Genomic DNA, 19,447 nt, shown 5'->3' with positions numbered 1-19,447 from the left:
GGTGTGCGTGGAATGGGCTGTCGATGGCGCTGATGGAGGTGGAAACGATAGGGTCTTTTTAAGATACTGCTGGATGGCTAGATCCGTAGACCCAAAGAACACTACAACACAGAAACAGGCCTTTTGGCCTTTCTTGGCTGTGCCGAATCATTTTTCTGCCTAGTCCCACTGACCTGCAACTGGACCTTATCCCTCCATACCCCTCTCATCCATATACCTGTCCCAAGTTTTTCTTAAATGTTAAAAGTGAACCTGCATTCACCACTTCATCTGGCAGCTCATTCCACACTCCCAGCAGTCTCTGTGTGAAGAAGCACACCCCCCCCCCCCTGCCATGTTCCCTTTAAACTTCTCTGTTTTTTTTTCACCCCGAGCCTCAGTGGAAAAAGCCTGCTTGCATTCACTCTATCTATGCCCACCATAATTTTATACTACTCTATCAAATCACCCCTCATTCTCCTACGCTCCAGGGAATAAAGTCCTAACCTATTCAACCTTTCTCTGTAACTCAGTTTCTCAAGTCCCGGCAACATCCATCTAAAAGTTCTCTGCACTCTTTCAACCTTATCAATATCCTTCCTGTAATTAGGTGACCAAACCTGCACACAATACTCCAAATTCGGTCTCACCAATGTCGTATACAACCTCACCATTACATTCCAACTCTTATACTCAATACTTTGATTCATAAAGGCCAATGTACCAGAAGCTCTCTTTACAACCCTATCTACTTGTGACGCAACTTTTAGGGAATTATGAATCTATACTTCCAGATCCCTCTGTTTTACTGCACTCCTCAGTGTCCTATCATTTACCTTGTATGTTCTACCTTGGTTTGACCTTCCGAAGTGCAATACCTCACACTTGTCCGCATTAAACTCCATCTGCCATTTTTGCAGCCCAATCCTACAACCCTCTGCAAGCTTTGAAAGCCTTCCTCACTGTCCACAACACCTCCAATCTTTGTATCATCAGCAAATTTACTGATCCAATTTGCCACATTATCATCCAGATCATTGATATAGATGGAAAAGAACAATAGACCCAGCATTGATCCCTGTGGCACACCACTAGTCACAGGCCTCCATTCAGCGTATCAATCCTCCACTACCACTCTCTGGCTTCTTCCATTGAGCCAATGTCTAATCCGATATACTATCTCTCCATGTATGCCTAGCAAATGAATCTTCCTAACTAACCTCCCATGTGGGACCTTCTCAAAAGCCTTACTGAAGTCCATGTATACAACATCCACTGCCTTCCCTTCATCCACTTTCCTGGTAACCCCCTCAAAAAACGCTAATAGATTGGTTAAACATGACCTATCATGCACAAAGCCATGCTGACTTTCCTAATAAGTCCCTGTCTATCCAAATACTTGTAGACCCTATCTCTTAGTACTCCTTCCAATAATGTACCTACTACTGATGTCAAACTTACCGGCCTATAATTTCCTGGCTTAATTTTTGACCCACCTTTAAACAATGGAACTACAAGAGCACCTCTGGCACCTGACCCGTGGATATCGACATTATAAATATTTCTGCCAGGGCCCCTACAAATTCAACACCAGTCTCCTTCAAAGTCCGAGTGAATACCCTGTCAGGTCCAGGGGATTTATCTACTCTGATTTGCCTCAAGAAAGCAAGCACCTCCTCCTCTTCAATCTGTATGTTCCATGACCCCCCGACTTGTTTGCCTTGTTTCCATAGATTCCATTCCAGTTTCCTTAATAAATACAGATGCAAAAAAAAAAACATTTAATATCTCTCCCATTTCTTTTGGTTCCATACATAGCCGACGACCCTGATCTTCAGGAGACCAATTTTATCTCTTATTACCCCTTTGCTCTTAACATACCTGTAGAAGCTCTTAGGATTATCCTTTACCCTGACTGTCAAAGCAACCTCATGTCTTCTTTTAACCCTCCTGATTTCTTTCTTAAGTATTTTCTTACTCTTTTTATACTCCTCAACCATCTTATTTCCTCCCTGTTGCCTATACATGTTATACATATATCTCTTCTTCTTTATCAGAGTTCCAATATCCCTCGAGAACCAAGGTTCCTTATAGTTGTTCGTTTTGCCTTTAACCCTAATAGGAACAAAAAAAATCTGCACTCTCAAAATTTCTCCTTTGAAGGCCTCCCACTTACCAATCACATCCGTGCCAGAGAATAACTTGTTCCAATCTACGCGTTTTAGATCCTTTCTCATTTCTTCAAATTTGGCTTTTTTCCAGTTTATAACTTCATCCCGAGGACCAGATCTATCTTTATCCATGATCAAGTTGAAACTAATGACGTTATGAACAATGGAAACAAAGTGTACCCCTACACACACTTCCGTCACCTGCCCTAACTCATTTCCTAATAGGAGATCTAATATTACATCCTCCCTGGTTGGTATATCTATATATTGATTTAGAAAATTTTGCTGAACACATTTCACAAACTCTAACCCATCTAGACCTTTAACAGTATGGAAGTCCCAATCAATGTGTGGCACTCCCACACATTTTAGACATCCTCTTTTAGACATCCTGATTTCCTTCTTATGTGTTCTCTTGCATTTCTTATACTCCATAAGAACCTGCCTGCCTATCCCTGTTATGCAAATCTATTCATTTTGTGCTTCACCAGGGTCTCAATATCTCTTGAAATCCAAGTTTCTCTACAGTTTCTATCTTTACCTTTTATTCTGACAAGCTCATACCCGCTTTGTACTTTCAAGATTTTAATTTGAAGGTCTCCCATTTACCAAGCACACCTTTGCCATAAAGCAGCCTGTCCCAGTCCACAGTTGCCAGGTCCTAGTGTCATTATTCCAGGTGTTGATCCATGTCCTGAACACATCCACCTTTCCTACGCTGCTCCTTGTACTGTAATATTCAGGGCTCAGCATATTCACTGCACCATGCTCAACGTTTTTATTCCTGACTTTGTCTGAGGACTGAACAATAACTGTCTGCACAACCTGTCCACTCTCCTTTCTGTTATTCAGACTCCCATTACCCCTGCAACTTTAGTTTACCCCCACCTACCCCAACTCCCAGCATGCAGCTCTATCACCCCTTTGGCTTTCCTCTCCCAGATCAATAAAAAGGACGTTCAGACCATGTACAGGCAGAGAGGAATAAATGGGCACTTATGAACTACATGAAATTCAAGTGAACTCTTATGAAAGAAATAAAAGAAGGCATGAGGTTGCCCCAGCAGACAAGGTGAAGGAGAATCCTAATGGATTCTGCAGATATGTTAAGAGCAAACAGATTGCAAGGGAAAAATTAATCCTCTGGAAGATCAGAATGGGAATCCATATGAGGAAACAAAATAGATGTGGGAGAGTTTTTCCTCATCCGTATTTACACAGGAGATGGACACAGAGTCTATAGAAGTGAGGTAAAGATTCATGGACCCTGTACAGATTACAGAGGTGGAGGCGTTTGCTGTCTTAAGGCAAATTTGTGTGGATCAATCCCCAGGGCCTGACAAGTTGTTCCCTGTGACCCTGCGGATGACAAGTGCAGAAATTGTAGCGGCCCAAGCACAGATATTTAAATCATGCTTAGTGACAGGTGAGGGACTGGAGGATTGGAGGGCAGCCAATGTTGTTCTGCTGTTCAAGGAAGACTCTAAAAATAATCTATCAAATTGTACATTGGTGAGTCTGACATTAGTACTGGGAAAGTTATAGGAAAGTATATGCAGGAACCGGATAAAAGTATTTGGATAGATGTGGACTGATTAAAAATAGACAGCATGGCTTTGTGCATGGTAGGTCATGGCTCCGGCCAATCTTACGGAGTCTCTCGAGGAAGTTATCAGGGAAGTGGATGAAGGCAAGGCAGTAGATGTTGTCTACATGGACGTTAGGAAGGCACTTTGCAAAGTCTCATATGGGAGGTTGATCAAGAAGGTTCGGTCACTCAGCATTCAAGACGAGATAGTAAATTCGATGAGACACTGTCTTTGGGAGAAGCCAGAGTGTGGTAGCACGTGGTTGCCTCTCTGACCAGATGCCAGGGACTAGTGGTGATCCATAGGGATCAGTGCTGGATCTGATGTTGTTTGTCATCTATATCAAGAATCTGGATAATGGTGTGTTTAACCGGATAAGCAGATTTGTAGATGACACCAAGACCGGTGGTGTAGTGATCAGTGAGGAAGACTATCATGGCTTGCAGTGCGATCTGGACCAGGTGGGAAAATGGTTTGAGAAATGGGAAAAGGTACTTAATGCAGACAAGTGTGAGGTATTGCACTTTGGTATGATCTACCAATGCAGGTCTCTCACAGTGACTGGTCAGGCACGGAGGAGTTTTGTAGAAGAAAGGGACCTGGGAATACAAGTTCTTAATTCACTGAAACTGGTATCATAGTTAGATAGTGATGGAAAAAATTTCAGCCCATTGGCCTTCATGAACCAAAGTACTGAAAATAATAAATGGATGTTATGTTGACTTGTAGAAGACATTGGTGAGGCCTAATTTGGAGTATTGTGTGCAGTTTTGTTCACGTACCTACATGAAAGATGTAAAAGAGGTTGAAAGAGTTCAGAGAAAATTCACAAGGATGTTGCCAGGTCTAGAAGACATGGGTTATTAGGAAAGATTGAACAGGGCAGGACTTTATTCCTTGGAATGTAGAAGAATTGAGAGAAGATTTGAAGGAGGTGTACCAAAATTAGGAGGGCTATACATGGGGTAAATGGAAGCTTTTTCATTTTTTCAAAAACGGCTTCTCCCACTGAGATTGGGTGGAACGACAACCAGATGCCATGGATAAAGGGTGAAAGGTGAAACATTAAGGTCAACATCAGGGGATACTTCTTTAAACAGACGATCATCCAGGTGTGGAATGAGCAGACAACCTAACTGGTGCATGCGAGCTCAATTTCAACATATAAGAGGATTGTACAGGTACCTGGATGTAGGGGTATGGGAGTAGACATCTTAAATAGATCAACACTAACTAGATGGAACAAAGGGCCTGTTTTTGTGTTGTACCTTTCTATGATTCTGTCACAAGAACATGAAATAATACTATTATTCATTTAATTCATTTTATCAGCTGAGCGGACCAACCATTCATCCGGGCAGGAAATCTTCAGATGGCTGTAAAACTGTTGGAACTTTAAATTGACAGCAGGTAAAAGAAAATCCCAGCTGCATGTCAAAAAAGTCTAATTCCGGGAGAGTGTTTCAGTTACTGTGGTGCCAGGAACCCATGCAGCTCAGTGAGAAATGGGGATAATACCCATGGAGAGAGTCAAACTGAGCCACGTCACGAATTGGAGATGGCAGAAATGCCCCATTCTTATAGGGACAGGAAGGACATCAGACAGTTTGATGGTCATTCCAGATACCAGCAGTATGCCCAGTCAGGAGACGATTTCTCTGTCCAACTTGGGTTGATCCTCATTGTAACAGTGTGATATCAGATCACACCTTGGCAACTAAAGTGATCTCATCTGAAATGTTGTACTACACCCATTGATGGATTTTGTAAATCTTTTTACAGGTTAAAAACGAGAAGGAATTTGTCTTCAGGAATCTCAAACACGGCACGCCAATTTTGCTGTCTCTATCTAGATATTTATAAAGTGGAGTCGACCGTCCTTCCTGCTCAGACTGTGGGGAGGGATCCACTAGGTCATCTGACCAACTGTCAAGCCGGTCATTTTCCACAGGAGAAAGGCCGTTCACCTGCTCAGACATTGGGAATGGATTCACTCGGTCACCTCAATTGAAGTTACATCAGCAAATTCACGCTGGGCAAGAACGTTCACCTGTTCTTTGTGAGAGAGGAGATTCAGTCGGTCATCCCACCTGTGGACACAACAGTCAGTTTCCATTGGGCAGAGGCAGGTCATCTGCTGAATTTGTGGGGAGGGATTTACTCGGTCATCTCACATAATGGCTCTCCAGAGAGTTCACTCTGGAGAGCAGCCGTTCACCTGCTCGGACTGTGGGAAGGGATTCACTAAATTAACTCCCCTACTGAGACATCAGTCAACTCACGCTGGCGAGCGGCCATTCACCTGCTTAGACTGTGGGAAAGGATTCACTCGGTCATCCAGCCTACTGAGTCATCAGCGACTTCACACTGGGGAGAAGCCGTTCATCTGCTCAGTCTGTGGGAAGGGATTCACTCACTTATCCACCCTACTGAGTCATCAGCGAGTTCACACTGGGGAGAAGCCATTCACCTGCTCGGACTGCGGGAAAAGATTCACTCAGTCATCCAACCTACAGAGTCATCAGCGAGTTCACACTGGGGAGAAGCCGTTCACCTGCTCGGAATGTGGAAAGGGATTCAGACAGATATCTCACCTACTGAGTCATCAGCTAGTTCACACTGGGGAGAAGCCGTTCACCTGCTCAGAATGTGGGAAGGGATTCACTCACTCATCCCATCTTCAGGGACACCGGCGAGTTCACACTGGGGAGAGGCCATTCACCTGCTCGGACTGTGGGAAGGGATTCACACAGTCATCCAGCCTTCAGAGTCATCTGCGAATTCACACTGGGGAAAGGCCGTTCACCTGCTCAGAATGTGGGAAGGGATTCACTCACTCATCCCATCTACAGAGACACCAGCGAGTTCACACTGGAGAGAGGCCATTCACCTGCTCGGACTGTGGGAAGGGATTCACACAGTCATCTAGCCTTCAGAGTCATCTGCGAGTTCACACTGGAGAGAGGCCGTTCGCCTGCTCAGAATGTGGGAAGCGATTCACTCGATCATCCTACCTACTGAGTCATCAGCGAGTTCACACTGAGGAGAGGCCATTCACCTGTTCCGAATGTGGGAAGGGATTCACTCAGTCATCCCACCTACAGAGTCATCAGCGAGTTCACACTGGGGATAAGCCGTTCACCTGCTCAGAATGTGGGAAGAGATTCACTCATTTATCCGACCTACTGAGTCATCAGCGAGTTCACACTGGGGAGAAGCCATTCACCTGCTCGGACTGCGGGAGGAGATTCACTCAGTCATCCAACCTACAGAGTCATCAGCGAGTTCACACTGGGGAGAAGCCGTTCACCTGCTCAGAATGTGGGAAGAGATTCACTCAGTCATCCCACCTACAGAGTCATCAGCGAGTTCACACTGGGGAGAAGCCGTTCATCTGCTCCGTCTGTGGGAAGAGATTCACTCTGTCATCCAACTTACTGGTTCATCATCGAGTTCACACTGGTGAGAAGCCGTTCACCTGCTCAGAATGTGAGAAGAGATTCACTATGTCATCCAACCTACAGACTCACCAGCGAGTTCACACTGGGGAAAGGCCGTTCACCTGCTCAGTCTGTGGGAAGGGATTCACTCGGTTATCCCACCTACAGAGTCATCAGCGAGTTCACACTGGGGAGAAGCCGTTCATCTGCTCCGTCTGTGGAAAGAGATTCACTAAGTCATCCAACTTACTGGTTCATCATCGAGCTCACACTGATGAGAAGCCATTCAACTGCTCAGAATGTGGGAAGGGGTTCACTCAGTCATCCAGCCTTCAGAGTCATCTGCGAGTTCACACTGGAGAGAAGCCGTTCAGCTGCTAAGAATGTGGGAAAGGATTCATTCAGTCATCCCAACTACTGGCACAACAGTCAGTTCACAGTAGGGAGTGGTCGTTGTTATGAATCCCTAGGTTTCGTTTGCTGTGGACTGTTATTTTATAAGAGAGAGAGAGAGAGAGAGAGAGAGAGAGAGAGAGAGAGAGAGAGAGAGAGAGAGAGAGAGAGAGAGAGAGAGAGAGAGAGAGAGAGAGAGAGAGAGAGAGAGAGAGAGAGAGAGAGTCAGTTTGACTTGCAACTTGTTTAAGTCGTTCGCAGCTTGTTTAGTATTAACCGAGGACACAGACACTCAGAGTCAGGCAGAAACGAAGGAGTGGAAATGGAACAGTCGACAGAAAGGAACTAGTAGCCAAGGGTCACTATTTGTGACTTTCCTATGCCCACAAGGGTGGGTTAATTATCGATTCGGCATAAAGTACATCGAATGTGTGGTGGTCATCTCGTTTGATCCATGAGAGTGGATCTGATTTGGGGTATCCTGTGAAGACCACTGATGCGTTACCCCTTGTCTGGGTGTGGTGTGGTAATACACTTGAAGACAATACGCCTTGTGACAAGTCACTTTCGGTAATCATTTGTATGTGGATTTGGAACGACGGATAAAATCTACAGTGACTGTTCTCTCGTTTTACCACCGTGGAACCTATGGAATTCGACATAATTGCCTTCTCTCGACATTTAACCTGGATTACAAATATCTCTTTCATCACCTATTCCATGAATGAACTGAACTTTCATACATTACCAAGCCTCGATTCCCCTAATCTCAATAGTTTGGAACTTAAATTTATACACACATATACACATTACCCTGTTAACTTTTGTTTATCTTGCTCAAGTTTCTATATAATAAGTAGATACTAATAAAGAGAGTGGTTTTTACATAAAAACCAGACTCCAGTGTGAACTCTATTGCCGCTTGTTTGTTTCTAAAGTGATATGGTTCGTAATAAAATTGGGGCCTGCATCCGAAATATGTACTCATTTGGGGCGTATTGATTGATTTATTATCGATTTCATTGGGGAAATCCCATTTGATTTATTTGTGTGTGGAAAATCAGCAGCGGATGCTGATAGGATTGTGGAAGCGCCAACCTCTGAGGCATTAGATGACGCCAGAAGTATTGAGTTGTTGAGTATTGCTAGAAGGTTAAAACTTGCTAAGGTGAAATCGACAATGAGGAGGTCACAGATGCAGAGGATAATAGCTGAACATTATGTATCTGAGGGAGGGTTAAAGTGGAGGAGTTGGAGGTGTTTCCTGAAAGTAAACCTCGTGAGCTTTAGCTCCCGTAGAAGTTAGAAAATCTAAAGATTTAAGCTACGGTAAGGTAGAGGCAATTTGAGGGTAGAGAGGCAGAAAAACAGAGCGAGGAAGCAGAAAGACAGAGGCTGCTCGAGCTGGAAAGGATAGAAAGATTGCAGGAAAGGTATTCTGGTGATAAGTTTGAGGCCAGTCGGGAAGTTAAATTGGTACCTGCGTTTGACGAGGCAGAGGTTGATGAATACTTTCAGCGTTTTGAGAAGGTTGCTCAGAGTTTAAAGTGGCCAAACGAGGGTTGGCCTATTCTCATTTCATTCATTTTCCAATCTTTTTATTGATTTTCCAATAAAAAATACAAATCAGCGGAGGTTTTAGCAAACAGATAATACGAAAGACGTATAAACGGCAAATAAGTATATATTGAGAAAATCAGATAAGTAGTTTTTTTTACTGTGTCATGTAACACCATTGTCCTGAAAAACGTTGTCTCATTTTTACTATGTACTGTGCCAGCAGTTATGGTCGAAATGACAATATTCGTGATTAGACTTGACTTGAAGTAGAATGTTATGCTGTTATAAATATAATCAAGAAACCACAACTCCTCTTAACAAATCAAACAATAAAATGTCCTATTCTCTTACAAAGTGTGATTAAGGGGAAGGCTCAGTAAGCCTATTCTGCTTTGACATTTGATGAATTAGCTGATTATGACATAGTGAAACAGGCTGTGCTCAAAGCTTACGAGTTGGTTCCAGAAGCATACAGGCAGAAGTTTAGAAATTTGAGGAAATCTATCAACCAGACTTTTATGGAATTTGCTTATGAGAAGTTTATGTGTATTACCGACTGGTGCACATGTAAAAATGTGAATGATGATTTTAACAGCTTGAAAGAGTTGGCTTTAATTGAAGAATTCAAAAGTTGCATCCTTGATGACATAAAGACGTATTTAGATGAAAAGGATGCTGCCACTTTGCAGGAGTCAGCTAGATTAGCAGATGAGTTTGCTTTAACTCATAAGGTTAAGTTTATCCCAAATATGAGTTTCCAAAAGAGTAGCAGGGATAACCAGGGTAAACCAGAAATTAAAGCTGGGACGAGTGACAAAGTAAAGATGAAGGGAAACAGTTGAAGGAGAAATATTCTGGTCTTACTTGTTACTATTCTAAGAAAGCTGCACATATGATGGCTAATTGTTCCGTCCTGAAGAAGAAAAAGGAATAGGAGGCAGTCCCAAATACCCGTGGTCAGTATGTTGAATCACCTATAAACCCACAGGGTTCTGAACATTCTGTTGAGGCTCAGTTAAGGACTGAGAGGTCTGACCGAGTTAAGAAGGGGTTCGATCATTTTATGTCAGATAGATTTCTATTAGTAAAGGAAGGGTTAACCCCGGTACCAGTGAAAATTCTTCGAGATACTGAGGCTTCACAGTATCGTTTGGGTGGATGCTGCTTGATGTGTCCCCTGTTACAAATCAGTACCCCGAAATAGCAGACAGTACACAATATGTGATTAAACGATTGAGCTTTATAATTCTTACTTTGACCATAGCATTAGTAAAGAAAATTGTTTTAAAAAAGAAAAAGGGCCCACTCTCTCCATTTGAATCTTCTCATCTCGTCCCGGCAAAAGACCGCAGTAATATCTCTTCCAGACTCAAAAGAAAGAATACTTCTGTCATTGGATAGCCCCGCACTCCATAACCCTGTTATCTCTGGTCGTAACCTAAACATTGCTGCTCCAGAGAAACCATTACCTCAGCAGTGAAACATTACAGAGAGGCCGTTACATGAGCAGTGAATCCTGTGACACACTGCCGGGTTCACACTGGGGTTAAAGCTTCAGTAAGCTGCGTGCTGGATATTTGTCCATCACCATTGCTGAAAGCAATTTCGAGAGTGTCTGTCGGTGCTGAACTCTGCAATTATTGCTGCTGATCACCACACCCAGTCCTGCACCCTGGTCACTGGGCATGGGAGGAGTTTCTTCTGCTGCACATTCACCTTTAATGGGACTGGAGTTTAATATTCTGGATCTGTGACAAATAAGTCAGTTTGTTTTAAACTCTGGATTTGGTAGTTAGTGAATTTATAGCACAGCTATTGTACTCAGACCTGCTGGACCCGGCTAGTGATTCTGCTCCACGACAGTCCTTATAAATCCTCCCCTGTTGTTCATCTGTCACTCTCCCTGTGGTGACGGGTTCCAGTCACCATTCCGTGGGTGAAATTCCCTTGAATTTGCTGCAGACTGAACAAGTCGAGCTGACTGCAGTTCTGTCTGAGATATTGTTCGCCCCACAAATCTCCGGGCTGAGGAAGACTGACATAGGGAGTTAACGTCCTTATTCAGGGCTCATTTGCACATGATGGGTCATTTTCTCTGCTTCTGAAAGGTTGCTAGAGAACACCACTGTCCTAAAGACTGAAATCGGAATGGAAACCCTCAGTTTGGATGTTCAACGGAGCAGGGTCAGAAACCAGAGGCGGGTCCGCACAGGGCAGAGTTTGAGGCTCTGGACGATGGTCGGGGTAAGAATGTGATGAGGAGAAGGGAATCAGCAGCGGGACGTGGCAACGAATGACAGAGCAGCAACATTTGGAAGCAGATTGACAGAGAAAATCTTTTGTTTGTCTGACTGATGACACAAACAATGCCTGTGGTGAGGTGCCCCATTGTCTGGAAGCACATGTGTGTGTTGAGAATGGTGATATCTATTGAGGGAGTTGTTCCTGCTTGGTAATCCTATAATATTATGTCCGTGTGGATATTTTAGATTATCCTATCTGTAATAATGTATTAATTGTCATATAAAATGTGAGATTCTGTCCCTAACTGGATCAGGCTATGAATTTATGTTGCCATACTGAAGTTATGGTGGTCATTTATAAGTTTGTATTTTAAAGCAAGATTGTGGTGAATGATATTTGCCAATTGATTGTAACCGCATAAGTAATCAGATTGAGTTAAACTGCCGCAGGCTCCTGGAATATGTTGGACTGCGTCTGGTTTCTCCTGGCATTTTCTGCATTGATTGCCTTGTTTTACTGTATGTATTTTTTTTTCCTTTTTGTTGACCACCTTGTCCTGTATTTCCACATGAACCCCTCTGTTTCTGGGAAGAGGTCTCCAACTCTCAGTCAGGTGCTCAATGCTTCCTTGTCACCATCTAGTCTGCTCAGATCGTTGGGATGTCTCCCATGGAAGGTCATGCTCATTCCACTGGTTAATGTTTTCTTCCAGAGTGATGATTCATTTTCTGAGTTGGCCTCTCATTTAAGTTTTCTGGTCTGTATTTCTATTCACGATTGCATATACACACAAGGAGTGCTGAATCCTGTTCACTTTTGATGAAAATATATACTTCGAAGTTTCACCTGCCTGTTGTGTGATTGTTTCTCATGTGCGTTATACCTCTTCCTCCTTCTGTCCGAGGTAGTGTTAATCTAATTGGGTCTGACTGAAAATAGACTTTTCTAAATTTGTCATTTCAGTTCTTATTTATCTTTGTGAATCCCTACGTCGCACTACTTTCTATTTTCTTTGCTTGTTGATTTTTATTTTTTGAAACGTGTGTATCAGGAGTCCCAAAGAAGGGTCTTGGCCCTAAACGTTGATTCCCATCCATAGATGCTGCCTGACATGCTGAGCTTCTCCAGCACTTTGTGTGAATTTTTCTAGATTTCTAGCATCTTCATCCTGTTTCCCAAATACCTATGTGTCTCCTGAAATAACAAGCCGGTTGAAGGCTGTGTGGCTCTGTTGATAAAATATTAAATAAAATCAGTAGAAAGTGTAGAAGGGTTAGAAGGTGTAGAATCTTTGTGGGTAGAATTAAGGAACAACAGATGTGAAGAAAAAAATCCCTGATGGGAATTGTACAGAGATCCTCAAACAGTAGTAAGTATGTGGTCCACAAATTACAATGAGAGATAGAGAATGCGTGCCAAAAGGGCAATGTTACATTAGTCATGGGGGATTGTCATGCAGGTGATTAGGAAAATTAGGATGGTGTTGGTCTCAAGAGGAGTAATTCCTAGAATGCCCACAAAATGTTTTTTTAGAGCAGCTCGTGGTTGAGCCCAGTTGGGGATCAGCTATTCTGGATTGGGTGTTGTAATGAACAGGAATTAATTAGGTCACTGAAGTTCAAAGACCCCTGATGGGCCAGTGATCTTAATATGATCAAATTCACCCTGATATTAGAGAAGGTGACATTAATATTACCCTGACATTAAAGTCCGATGTGGAATTTGAGAGCAAGAGAGAAGAATTGGTCAAAATTGATTTGAAAAGAACACGGGCAGGCATGAAAACAGAGCAGCAATAGCTGGAATTTCTGGAAGAAATTCAGAAGGCACACGATATATACATCACAAAGAGGAAGTAGTATTCTAAAGGTGACAAAGCCGTGGCTGATAAGAGAAATCAAAGACAATATAAAAAACAAAGGGAGGGCATAAAGTAAGAATTACTCGGAAGTTAGAGGATTGGGAAACTTTTAAAAACCAACAGAATGCAACTAAAATAATTAAGAAGGAAAAGATGGAATACATAGGTGAGCTTGGCAGTAATATTCAAGAGGATGCCAAAGTTTTCTTCAGCTACATATACTGTAAAAGACAGACAGAATTGGAAATGCAACCACTAGAAAATAATGCTGGAGAGGTAGTAATGGGGTGGAGCGGCAAAGGGATGGCAGATGTAATGAATAAGTATTGTACATCACTCTTATCAGTGGAAGACCCTGCCAGGAATATGGAAGCCTCAGATGTCAGTGGTCAGAATGTGTAAAGTTATGATACACTGGAGAAGGTTCTTGGGAAACACAAAGGTCTGAAGGTAAATAGGTCTCCTCGAACAGATGGTGTACCCCCCAGAGATCTGAAAGAGGTGTCGGAAGAGATGTGGAGGCATTAGCAATGAGCTTTCAAGAATCGTTAAGGAAATTATATCCTAATTATTTTTTATTTCCTTCTTTACTCCCACACTCCCAGTTTCACCCATCACCGACCACTTCTTCCATTCCTTTCACCCCAACACTTCTCCCTCTGACGTCTCATCTCTTTTTTTCCCTGTCCTGATGAAGGGTCTCGCCCGAAACGTCGACTGTTTACTATTTCCCATTTATGCTGCCTGGCCTCCTAGGTTCATCCAGCATTTTGTGTTTGTGTTGCTTGGATATCCAGCATCCTCAGATTTTCTCCTGTTTATGATGAAAAAAACAAAAGCGGGGTCATGTAATGTTGCAAGAAAACAGTGGGAAGTTAGTGGATTGGAAAGCTTTCACATAACCTACAGGAGACAACCAGAAATAGAACACAGAAGAGACAAGATGAAAAATGGGGTAAGTGAGCCAATCATATCAAGTATCAAAAGTTGTTCATATATTTAAATAGTAAAAGAGAGGCGAGTTGATATTGTACCTCTGGAAGATTGTGCTGGCCATAAAGCAAAGAAATAGCGGCCGAAAGTAACAAATATTTTGTGTCATTCTTCACAGTGTAAGACACTAGCAATGTAAAACCATAAAACATGGTAGCAGATTTAGGCCATTCAGCCCATCAAGTCTGCTCGGCCGTCCTATCATGGGTGATCCCTGTTTTCACTCAACCCCACGCACGTGCCTCCTCGGCATTTCCTGTAATGACCTGACTGATCAGCAAACTTTTAGCTTCTGTCTTAAATGTACCCACAGACGTGCCCCCACCGCGGTCTGTTTCAGAGAATTCAACAGATTCACTGCTCTCTGACTAAATAAGAACCTCCTTAACTAACCTAAAAGGTCGCTCCTCAGTTTTGAGGCTGTGCCCTCTGTTATGGCTAACTCCACCATCCGAAAAGTCCAGTCCTCATCTAACCTATCTGGACTTGCCCACATTCGGTTGGTTTCAGTGATCACCACCCGCATTCATTAAACTTAGGTCAGTGCAGGAGTACAGACCCAAGGCTGGCAAACGCTCCTCATATCTTAACCCCTTCATTCCCGGAATCATCTTCTTGAACATCCGCTGGGCTCTCTCCAACGACAGCACACTTTTTCCGAGATATGGGTCCTCAATGCTTTAAGTGTGGCCTAATAGGGTCTTATAAACTACCCGCATTATCTTCTTGCTTATATCTTCCACTTTACTCTAAATCAATGCCAGCATTGCATTTGCCTTCTTTACACAGGCTCGTCCTGTAAATTAACCTTCTGGGAGTCTTGCCCGAGGATTCATATTTCCTTCTGCACTTCTGTTGTTTGAACCTTCTCCTCAATCAGATAATAGTTCAGTATTGTTCCTTTTGCCAAAAAGCACTATCGTACATTTCCCAATATTGTATTCCATCTGCCATATTTTTGCTCATTCTTCAAATTTACCTGTGTCCTGCTGCAATCACATTGCTTCCTCAGCACTACCAACGCCTCCACCTATCTTTCACAAATTTGTCCCATAGCCCGAACTTCGGACGGGGTCCACGTCCGGATTACTTCGGTTGTGTCAATCATGATTTTTCAACAGTGCAATCCAGCATCTAATTCTGACTTCACTTGTTTTTCGTTTCTCCGATCCGTCCAACCACACAAGTCACTGGTAAAAGGAATCACATATCTAGTATATCTACTTTCCAACCAGACTTGATCATCCGGGGAGACTGACGGCATCAGCCAATCTCCCAAGAATTTCTTTACTCATTCAATCTTCTGGTTTGTAATGGAGAATCCTGTCGGACAGATCTTTTGAAGATTTTTGAAGATGTTACACGCAGGTTAGATTCAGGAGAATCGTTGGGTGTTGTGTTCTTGGATTTTCAGAAGGTGCCACTCATGAGGCTGTTTCACCAGTTAATATTCAATGGCATAAGACCATGAGACCATAATATGTAGGAGTCGAATTAAACCATTTGTTACATCGAGTGTGCTTCGCCATTACATCATGGCTGATCCAATTTTCCTTTCAGCTCCAGTCTTTTCTCTTCCACTCACACCCACTCATTTCCTGATAAATCAAGAATCAATCATACTGTCCATTAAATATACAGAAACACTTGGACTCCACATCTGACCGTGGTGAAGAATTTCACTGATTCACCACTCTCTGGCTGAAGGAATTCTTCCTCTGTTCCGTTTTAAAAAGATTTCCTTCCGTAAAATCCTCTCCACATCCACTTTATCAAGGCCTTTCACTATTCGATCGTTTTCAATGAGGCCACTCCTAGTTTTTTTTTCTGAATTCCAGTGAATACAGGTCAAAGCAATCAAACATTCGTCAGATGACACGCTATCCAATCCAGCAATCATTTTCCTGAAACTGATTTGGACTATCTTCATTCAAAGCACATTTAAGATAAGGGGCCAGAAACTGCTGATAACGCTCCAGGTGAGGCCCCACCAGTTCTTTATAAAGTTTCAGCATTATCTTCTTGCTTTTATATTCTGGTTCTCTTGAAATCCACGCTGACATTGCACGCCTTCTTCACCGCAGACTCAACCTGCTAATTCCCCTTTATGGACTGTTACACAGGACCTCCCGGGTCCCTTGCGGCTGAGATTCTGTTTGTACTTTCTCTCCATTTAGAAAAGAATCAATGCTTTCATTTCTTCTACCAATGTGCATGACCAGAGTCGTTACTACCTTCCATCTGCCATGTCATTACCCATTCTCCTAATCTATGTAGCTGCTTCTGTAGCCTCTCTACTCACACAATGCTCCCTGCCCGTCCACCTCACTTCATATCGCCTGCAAACATTGCAAAAAAAGCGATGAATTCCATCGCTGGCATAAAACGTAAGAATAATCGGTCCCAACACGGAGCCCTGTGAAACCCCACTCTTCACCGGCAATCATCGTTTCGATTATTTGACAGTTTACCCAGGTTTATGGAAACTTAGTCGGCTGTGTACGTTCACGTGCTGATTTATTTCAGACAATAAAGGTACGTGTCAATAAATACAAATTATTTCTATACCATACTGATCATTATTGCCGATGCGAAATCCTTGTAACGCATTGTCTCAATTGTAACAGCTACATCTGACATCATCGGAAAGTCAGCACATAGTAGCATTAAACAATGAGGCCTACACAGCAATATTGATGTCAGTCTCCAGAACGCCATGATAGTTTACGCGAATAGAGTGGATGGAAAGTTCACATGAATTGAGAAGAAAGTGTGTGCGGTTTGCTCGTGCCTCAGGGTTTAGCAGCCGGAGCTGAGAGCAAAAGGAAATAAAACGTGCAGCAGCAATAATACCATTGATAATAATTTACCTGTTTAAAAACAGGATATACAATTGTAGCATCATGCGTCCCACAGCTATTCGACACTCAGATAATCACAATATACTTACAGAAGAGCGGAAAATATGCCGTAAGGCTGTGCAAGTATGGAAAATAACTGATAATAGACTCTCTAATTCTAAATCAAACCTGGATGAATATGTTGACTACCAAAAATCATTTAATTCTGCCTCACACTGCATAAACATGCAATTTGGACTGGATAACCGCAGAACATTAAACATAATGAAAGGAGAAATAGAGCGAGCAGAATATAAAACAGAGCGGCAGGGTTCCTGATGGACGAACATGAAACATATAAATATCTGGGATATCAAAATGCAAACGAATTGGATCATAGTGTGATAAATGGAAATAAATCACTTCAGGCTTAGGAAAATAAGCCAGAAAGAGCTCAATAGTGAAAATATTACAAAAGGTTATATAAATACACAGGTTTGCTGCAAATACATTATATAACCATGTAATAATTACAGCACGGAAACAGGCCACCTCGGCCCTTCTATTCTGTGCTGACGCTTACTCTCACCTAGTGCCACTGGCCCGCACTCAGCCCGTAACCCTCCATTCCTTTCCTGTCCATATACCTATACAATTTTACTTTAAATGACAATACCAAACTTGACTCTACCACTTCTACTGGAAGCTCATTCCACCCAGCTGCCACTCTCTGAGTAAAGAGATTCCCCCCTCGTGCTACCCTTAAACTTTTGCCCCCTAACTCTCAACTCATGTCCTCTTGTTTGAATCTCCCCTACTCTCAATGGAAAAAGACTATTCCCGTCAACTCGATCTATCCCCCTCATTTTTTTAAATACCTCCATCAAGTCCCCCCTCAACCTTCTACGCTCCAAAGAATAAAAACCTAACTTGTTCAACCTTTCCCTGTAACTTAGGTGCTGAAACCCAGGTAACATTCTCGTAAATCTTCTCTGTACCCTCTCTATATTGTTGATATCTTTCCTATAATTCGATGACCAGAACTGTACACAATACTCCAAATTCGGCCTAACCATTGCCTTGGACAATTTTAACATTACATCTCAACTCCTATACTCAATGCTCTGTTTTATAAAAGGCCAGCATACCAAAAGCTTTCTTCACCACCCTATCCACATGAGATTCCACCTTCTGGGAACTATGCACCATTATTCCTAGATCACTCTGTTCTACTGCATTCTTCAATGCCCTACCATTTACCATGTATGTCCTATTTGGATTATACCTACCGAAATGTAGCACCTCCCACTTATATATTTTTCAAAACCGATCTGGAAAATAGAGAAAGAAAATTAACAGCTTAAATGAAAATTTTAGAAAACGCTACATACACTTGAAATTGTGAACATATTACAAATGCAACACACAGTTTGGCCGCAAATACGTTATATTTGTTTTTCGAAACAGATCTGGAAAATTGATAAAGGAAAATAACTACTGAAATGAAAATTTTAGAAAACCCTATATACACTGGAGCGCACTTACCTCGGACAGAGCCGGAAGAAAAAAATAACAGATGTAAGAAGTTTACACTGTTAAGTATTCAGGCAACAATAAATATATGTGAGTTAGGCAAGGGTTTTAATAACAAATAACACGTTTATTAAACACTGAAAACAAACCCCCCGAAAGTAAACAAACACTAACGTAACCGGAAATCAGCTGCTGTGAGGCAGCTTAAACAGTTCTTAAAGCGATGCAGCTCAAACAGTTCTTAAAGCGATGTTGATAAAACAGTTCTTTGAAGTGGTATTGCCAAAAGTTCAAAATGCTCAGTCCATTTAAAAGGAGAGACTTTTTAAGACGATTTAAATTCTCTTTCACGTCGTTTTCCTTCAGTCTCCAAAGTCGAACTCTTCCCACGAAGAATGTTATGAAACGTAACGGCTTAAAGGCACTGACCTTTCCTTCCACACTGTCCTCAATCGTTTCTGCTACCCAGCAGAGATTAACACGAGAACAGTCAACGAATTCCTTCCGAATAAGGATCAAATAAGGTCGAATCTGTTTCACCGTCGAAATTCGATTCCCCTCGATCTTTAACTGCCGGACTCCGATCTTCACTCTCCACTGATTCTTAACTAGCAGTATTGTAAAGAAACTGCTGGCAATGACCTTTTTAAACTTTAGGCATTAGATAAAACTTCATCTTTCAACTAAACTGCGTCATCACATTAAATCACGCAGTGGCATGAAGTCAACATGGCAAATCCAGCCACGAACTGCCCCACCCACAGTGAGGGGTCCTCCTCTTATACCCTGTAAAAAAAAACCTGTCACATGATCTCTGCTGGCGGGAAAATGACGTCACTCCACC

General features: G+C 42.4%; 1 protein-coding gene across 1 annotated transcript in view; it reads left to right on the top strand.

The window, feature by feature from the left end:
• Nucleotides 1-5,526: 5,526 nt before the first annotated feature.
• The window catches only part of LOC140720664 (uncharacterized), a 35,668-nt gene continuing 21,747 nt past the window's right edge, over nt 5,527-19,447 (top strand). The window contains 1 exon segment of the mRNA XM_073035516.1: nt 5,527-7,527. Within this exon segment, the coding sequence (XP_072891617.1) occupies nt 5,917-7,527 (1,611 nt within the window). The 5' untranslated portion in view covers nt 5,527-5,916.

Source organism: Hemitrygon akajei, unplaced genomic scaffold, assembly GCF_048418815.1.
Source record: "Hemitrygon akajei unplaced genomic scaffold, sHemAka1.3 Scf000045, whole genome shotgun sequence".
Lineage (NCBI taxonomy): Eukaryota > Metazoa > Chordata > Chondrichthyes > Myliobatiformes > Dasyatidae > Hemitrygon > Hemitrygon akajei.
The sequence above is the reverse complement of the archived record's forward strand: the minus strand, read 5'-3'. Positions and strand labels throughout refer to the sequence as shown.